Below are 8,062 nucleotides of genomic sequence, written 5' to 3'. Positions count from 1 at the left end.
GCTCCCATTTCAACTGCGCGTTGCTTAAACCCGACAAGAAGAGGTGAGAAAACTGGCATTCTGGCCAAACAGCCGACTGTTCCCCAAACAAATAGGCCTGCGAAGTGGTGAACGGTGAAAGTCACATGTTTTTATCTTTGCTGCGCCACCGGTACCGCTGTACCGCGGCAACCGCTGGCACGTTTGCTTGGAGATTGGGGGAAGACGCTCAAAACATCGGAGAATTTCAACAACATTGGAGGTATTTTCAAAGATATTCCTTTTTAATACAGAGGCAACGCATGCAAATGGGAAGGAACTATGAGTTTATTTTTTGCCATAAGTAGTATGATTATGCATGACACGAAAGTATTTGCTAGCCTAAGTACGGAGAACATTAGCGTTTGGAATGCGCATATTGAGCCCTTTAAAAGTACTAATAAAACAAAATTACAAAAAATGGAAATGGAAATAATTATATAGTTGTGGCATTCTGCGGAGCCGGCCCGGTGAGCACAAGACCACAGGGTCTGATCGCCCCCCTCTCTCACTCCCTTAACACTCGACCCCCTCCTCCCTCCTCTCCACTCACTTACCATTTGACGCCGCTCCTCCCTTGCGCCTCAGACCACCTTCTCCCCCTCCTCCTCCACCACTTTTTCCCCTCGCTCTACCTCCCTCCGTCTTCTCCTACCATCCCTACCTACTCCTCTTTCTACCCTTATCCCCTCTCCTCTACCCCTCCCACGCTTCTCCCACCATCCCTCGACCTCCTCCCTCTTCTACCTTCTCCCTCCACTGAACCTCCCACTCGCCCCTCTCGGCCCACGCACATTCTCCCCTCCTTCTTACCCTCCTACCTCCTCCTCGACCTCATTCATGTAGCCCCCTTTTCTACCTCCCCCCCCCCCTCTCTCGTCCTCTACCCTCTTCTTACTCGCACCCCCTTCTCCCTCATTCCCTCTATCCTCTTCCTCTTTCCTCCTGTACCACCTTCTCTCCCTCCCCTCCATTTCCCTCTTGCTCATCATATTAACTGCTAAATTGGACACTCCTTGGCCTTTCAACATGTATAAAATATTAAAATAAAAAAAATATAAAAATAAAATGATAGAGCTCAGTGGTGCAAGGCTAAGTCAGTTTAACTTCGCCGGTCTTGATTGCGCGTGTGGCACCGCGAATAACCACTACGGTATTTTTTTGTATTATGTAAAATGCCCTCCTGCTAACGACACTACGTCAAGACCTTGCAAGCTCTTGATTCTGAATCGGATATTCATCCGGTGATCGAAGCATTTCGATCCGTGAATCGAAAATCGACCAATAATATAGATCCGTGAATCGCATTATTCGATCCCAGTGAATCGCAAGAGTTGATCCGTGGCATGTAATTGTTATACTGTGATAAATATCAACCATAAAAAAAATACATGCCAAACGGTAAATGTATACCTCAGCATTGCATTCTATTAGAAGGAGCAGGCCCTGCCTCTCAAGGTGATGAAGCAACCATCAGCACATATTTAATGGCTTACGACATATACTAGCAGGGTTCTCCAAGCTTTTTCATTATAGCGCCATGGCGGGTGCTGCCTTTACGGCCTAGTTGCAGAATCGCGGCGAAGGCGGTTTGCGTGCTAGGGGGGTCTGGGGGGCTATGATATTTAGGCATTGGCGGTCTTGATATTTAGAGTGGCGGGTGGCATTTTAGGATGGGGCGGGCTCTGACGATAGCCTTGGCGGGTCCGCCAGGCTACTAAGTGCCCCTGGAGAACCGCTGGGTTTTAGGATGGCGGGGCTCGACGATAGCCTGGCGGGCCGCCAGGCTATAAGTGCCCTTGGAGAACCCTGACTAGTTGCACATATACTTCATGTACTAGTATCGCATATCCTTTCCATCATTATCTTGTTAGGTGTAACTGCAGGCAGGTTGGCACTGCTATGTAATACTATAAACAGAAAATTTATTTGGAGATACCCCACCCCAAGCTCAATCCATAGATTTATAGCCATCAAACCACCCTAAGAAAGAGTGATGAACCACCGTCAAAGGACACTGCAGGTAAAGCTGTGCGGAATGTGCAGCCATTTGGTAATGAATACAGCATAATACCAGAAGTAGTAATAAGGAAGGAGTGTGACTTCAATAAACAAGGGAAATTCGTCATTTACTAGCCTTAGCATACGGTACAGGTCTACAATTTACTACGCAAAAGGCAGCTACTAGCGAGCCACACCGCATCGACGAGTGCGCAAGAGTCGCTAGTAGTAGTAGCTGCCTTTTGTTTCAAGTTAGGCGGTTTATACATTCAATTTGCTGGCAACATAATGGAAAATCGTGTCGTACGTTTTAGTCTGTATTTCCGGATTGCGGGTGTATACGAGGAAACGATTTCGCACGATGCTAGGCGAATGTACTGTGTACGATTTGAGCTCAAGTTCGTTGAATTACGCGTAGTAAATCGTAGGTATGCTAAGGCTAGTAAATGACGAATTTCCCTTGTTTATTGAAGTCACACTAAAGTACTGAGTACTTCCCTATTATCTACTTCTGATAAGACTGCTGGCTACCGCAATGAAAGAGAAGACTGATTTCTAATAATACCCAAATATAGAATTCTAGCCAACTAATTTTACAACGAGTAACATTATGTCAATATACGGATTTCCCTGCGATAAGTTAATTTGTATCACATACCGACTACCGTTGGCTCTAGGTCGACAAACACTGCACGTGGTACATGTTTTCCTGCTCCAGTTTCTGAGAAGAAAGTGTTGAATGAATCGTCGCCACCTCCAATGGTCTTGTCACTGGGCATCTGACCATCAGGCTGTATACCATGTTCCAAACAGTACAGCTCCCAGCAGGCATTACCAATCTGGACACCAGCTTGACCAACATGGATAGAAATACATTCACGCTGAAAAAGAAAAAGAAAATCTAATAAAACAACCTGAACATGGCTCTGCAGTACACAGGCACTTGGAACATCTCAATAAAAAAAGAGAAGGTAAATAAACACAAAATGTATTTACTACCAAAGTCTTAATGTTTCTCTACTCTATTTCGCATATAATCACCTGTAAATGCCAGTCAAATGCTCATCTGCAACACACAAGTACACCGCACGCCCGCCCTGTGCACAAACAACATGAATAAGAGAGCAAGTAGGAAAGCGTGATCGCAAAATTCGCTCGACGCTTGCTTCATTTCACAACTTCACAGCACGAATACACATCCAACAGCTTCCATCTTGGTATCTATGATTGTGTAGATAAATGTTCTTATTCGAATTATAACTCTGTCCTTTGTCCTTACCTACTCCCGCCAGAGATATCTCGTAAAATCCTGCAGGAAATGTTCTCTCCGTGAAAATGTAAAGAGAGTGTAAAGAGGACGTATCATCCGAAAATCCCTAACGGCGCTACTTTCGATCGATCACTGTAGTCGTGTGTGTGACGTCACGCCCGCACGCATCATGCTTGGCTTGACGGGCCTCGAAACAAAGGCCCCCCCCCCCCGGCATGCAATGCGCCGCCATTACTCGTGTATAAACAGACATCTCGTCCTTATAGTATTCCAGCATTGTTATTAAAACGAATAGCTCAGTTCACTGTGCACAGTGTAAATTTCAAGAGCCGAACCGAAATTTCAACCAACCGCCAACTGCCATGTTTCCACTGCGCATGCTTTTAGAGTGATTCAGGTGGGCATGTTTCCATGAACCAAAGTATCCTCGTGACGTACACTGACGTCACGCACGAACTCGGCTATCTCCGAAGTTGAATGCATACAGCCTGTTGATGGTGCTGGTGGTTGCGCATGGTCATATTCCATACTACGCATATCAACTTCCGCATCAGACTTTCCGGTTAGATCCGAACGCGGGAAACCCGAAACGACATAACATATCATAGCGTTGGCGCGAGCATAAATAAGCATCATATACTCTAGATACAATAATGTAACCCAAACACACTGACAGGATAGGGTTACAACGCGAGCCTATCTTTTTCTGTGGAGGAACTCCTGAGTGAATCACTCAGGGCGGTTTGCTGGTGCGTTTTTCAGAGACTACAACTTCCAAACTGGGTTTATTCTAAACATGAACCTTTCTCCGCTATCCTGGGACTTACTATGTATCACAATACCCTGTATATTAAACTTTTATAACCGGTTACAACATTTCGAAGTGACGAGCGGTGATATTTCGAGCGCCATTTTGTTGACCTGTGACGTACAGATTCCCAATGCGCATAGCGTTCGGCTAACTTCGTCATGACGTCATGACTGAAAGCAGGCATCCCATGATACATTCGATCTTGGAGTCGAAGTTAGTCGAACGCTATGAGCATTGGGAATCTGTACGTCACAGGTCAACAAAATGGCGCTCGAAATATCACCGCTCGTCACTTCGAAATGTTGTAACCGGTTATAATAGTTTAATACAGAGTATTGTGATACATAGTAAGTCCCAGGATAGCGAAGAAAGGTTCGTGTTTAGAATAAACCCAGTTTGGAAGTTGTAGTATCTGAAAACGCACCAGCAAACCGCCCTGAGTGATTCACTCAGGGGTTCCTCCACAGAAAAGGATAGGATCGCGTTGTACCCCTATCCTGTGTTTGGGTTACATTATTGTATCTACATATACTCGTATATATATAATATAAATATTAAAACATTGAAAACCAGAAAACATCAATCTACAACAACTAAATAATAGGCCTACGCATTGTGAAAATCAGGTCCATTGCCGATTTTAGTCGCACCAAACATGGCGGCTTTCTTGTTGTGTTCATCCATTTAATCTCAGAAAATACGGTATAACTCGATAAATAAGTAGCGCCCAGTTACCGCGAGCAAGCCAGAGGTTTATAGATTCGTTTGAGCTAGTATTACATGTGACGCTAGCTGTGTCGATGTTTGGATACCGAGCCAACTACACGTTTTTATGGGCAAGAATTTCAAACGGTATTCTAACCCTAGCAATACCGTTTCTTGGAGCTAGGTAAAGCCATGTAGAAGGGAACAGTAGGCTTTTTTACGCGCCAATACCAGTGTACGGGCCGCATTTTAGCAGCGCATGCATTTTGCATGCGCTGCTCACGAAATTTCAATGCACCCCGTTCTGTCCCAATAACCCTCACCAAAATATAAAAAAGGTAATATCTGGGACAAAATTATTCGGTCTATCCTCGTTGTAGCTCTAGTACTATAGCCCGCGTACAGTTGCCGCAGGCCATTTTTCGCTAGTGAGCGGGCACAATGTATTTTCAAGTGGAGGGGTGGGCAGATTGCACGCGGTTGCAAACCGCGCTAGCGCTGCGCAACGAAAAATGGCGGTTAAATCCGCGTGCAACCTGCCCACACCTCCACTTGGAAATACATTGTGCCCGCTCGCTAGCGCCGGAACCGCGCGAGCGCTGCGCAACGAGAAATGGCGGTTACAATTTGATAAACAATCTTCGTAGACGAGTAATGCCGCAAGTACAATATTTAAGCGTTAGTTTGTCTTTTCATTTTAGTGTTTGTAGTAACTTAAGACATTTGTCCGGCAGAGAATGTGTTTTATTTGGCATACCAAAAAAGTTATTATCGGCAAACAGTTGTCTTTGCTTACTCACTTGAAATTGCCATATTACATTCTATAGGCTATAGCACTGCGGCAACTGTACGCGGGCTATAGTACTAGTAGAGCTATCCTCGTTGTACTAGTACTAGTAGCTAGGCGAGTACAGACGGATTCTTATATTTCTAGCTTATTCTTCGAAAATAACTCGAATGGATAACCTTTCCTAGTTGCAATATGATCAATAACATCCAATGTATACATACCATTTTGAATAGATGTACGTTCTTTGGTGACAGTCAATAACGATTGCAATTAGGTACCCTAACAAACAACAACGTCAACGATCTCAACGGTCGGCGATAGTGATTGAAAACCGGCGCACACCCTGTCTGCATAGGGCGGAGTTCTGACGTCATAGCCCCGTGACTTCGTCGAGGCGGCACAGTGGCTAGACCATATTATATATTGATGTCGCATCAGTCAGCGTTCAACGGCCCCGTCGGAAAACGCGCGGTGGTGTGCATTGTTACGTAGGTGTTTGGTTCGTTACCTCGTAACTTCGTAAGGAATATAGTCTTCAATGTCAAAAGAACTACACCGAAGACGAACAAAGACAAATTGAATCGAATAGATAGACTGAGGATCAGCACTGAGGATTAAGTTTTAAAATTAACCAGAGAAGATTAGAACGCGGGAAATTCCGATATGAACAGAAACGAAAAAGATACAATCCTTTGATGACGAAATGTCGAAAGCGGCGATCAGGCTAGAATGATTGACTACTACGAATAAGTTTCATGGAACAAGAAGGAATACTAATTTTCACCTGACCACGATGATATGAAATATTGTGAAAGATTTGTGATCTGCACGAAGAAAGCGGATACGTAGAGAAGACCAACACCATAAGTTTTATGGGCGACCCGGCTCCATGCAGTCAACCCCTTATTGAACAAAATAATAATTAATAGAGAAGAAAGACGGAGAGAGAGTTTGATGGGGAATATACAAAATGCCTAATGAGGCAAATAACACACTGCATATATGTTTAAAAGTAAAAAAATGGAGAACAAAAAATATACAAAAAACCAATAAATAAAACAGGAACAAATAATCATCTGCCCGCTTCAGGTTCTGCGAGTTTCAGGTAATTAAGTCATTCAGTTCAATATTCACAACAAACTTGTGATTATTTGTTCATAAATTAATCACAAGCCCAAGTATATTCAATAGTTGGAGATGAAATATAGTCCTGAGTTGCACATAGTGAAGGTAAAGTGAAGTGTTCTCTGACCAATGTCCACGCGCTGATGATTTGGACAGATATGATGTCAGTAGGCCTACATTAATTTTGGTCTGGTTTTACCAGATTGAATAAATCTAATAATTAAATCAACTGTGACTAATAATGACACTGGTGGACACTGTGGAATCGTCAAACTCGTGTCTATTCCTTAGCATGGGTCCACTGTGTCATGCGCTCCAGTCACTAGCGCGGCTGTAGAAGTGCAGAAACTCTGCCCAAAATATCAAAACTGTATCCAGCGATATGGGAGAGGATCGGTGCACCTTGTCGTCCACAAAGACCTTTCTTTAAACTACGAAGCCATTGTTGACGAATTTGCGAGCTCCGAAGGATGAGCCCTGCAAGTCCATTGCAGTAATGTTAACACATTCAAAGTACTATCAAAAACCCTGGGGGGCGATGCGCTATTTCACGTTGAGAATATGGTACGATAGTTTAAAATCCACATGCGTTTGTGTGGTATGAAATGCTTTGTTTTAAACTTATTCAAATGTATATTTTTAATATGAAGCTGGATATAATACATTTAATACCAATTGTAAGTTTTGATTAAAATGATTTAGATCAAGTTAGAAAGCGTTTGAATGGCTACACAATTTTTTTTACGTTGTTCTGAACTGTGCTGCAATAATTCTGCTAGATGCATATAAAAACTCGTTTAAAATTCCAATTAAATTGACTACGTCACGAATTTTCCATGGTAAAATTTGTAAAAAAAAAAATTGCCATTTTTCTTACATTAAAAGTAAGAACTAACGTTACTAAATATATCCTCAAACTCTCACCTGATAAAAATGTTTTTACGTTGGTTAAATTTGCAAAAATCGAGACGATTTGGTAATTTCTGTTGTCTAACACTATTCCCCCAGTACCGTTCAGATTTCTCGGTTTTTCACCGGCAAATTAGGGCATATAACGAAGGTATATAAGCATGAAAAGTAAACAGAAACACTAATTGTTTTTTCATACATTTTATTTTGTACAAATAACACACAAATATACTACTTGATGGTGCTAGAAATTCGTGACGTAATCACTTTAAGTTCTTTCAATGGCTGTAGTAATTTCCGTTCATTTTCATTTTTCATGAACATAGTACAGACATAATTAAGACTATGCATACATAATGAATGCGCGCGCCCGGGTGTGTGTGTGTGTGTGTGTGTGTGTGTGTGTGTGTGTGTGTGTGTGTGTGTGTGTGTG

General features: G+C 42.9%; 1 protein-coding gene across 1 annotated transcript in view; it reads right to left on the bottom strand.

The window, feature by feature from the left end:
- Positions 1-5,937, bottom strand: part of LOC106805587 (tubulin alpha-1 chain) — an 18,700-nt gene extending 12,763 nt beyond the window's left edge. The window contains exons 1-2 of the mRNA XM_014807284.1: positions 5,817-5,937; positions 2,678-2,900 (exon numbers count right to left, since the gene is read on the bottom strand). Of these exons, the coding sequence (XP_014662770.1) occupies positions 2,678-2,900; positions 5,817-5,819 (226 nt within the window). The 5' untranslated portion in view covers positions 5,820-5,937. The remainder of the gene's footprint in view (positions 1-2,677; positions 2,901-5,816) is intronic.
- Between the last annotated feature and the right edge of the window lie 2,125 nt (positions 5,938-8,062).

Source organism: Priapulus caudatus, unplaced genomic scaffold, assembly GCF_000485595.1.
Source record: "Priapulus caudatus unplaced genomic scaffold, Priapulus_caudatus-5.0.1 Scaffold0, whole genome shotgun sequence".
Classification (NCBI taxonomy): Eukaryota; Metazoa; Priapulida; class Priapulimorpha; order Priapulimorphida; family Priapulidae; genus Priapulus; species Priapulus caudatus.
The sequence above is the reverse complement of the archived record's forward strand: the minus strand, read 5'-3'. Positions and strand labels throughout refer to the sequence as shown.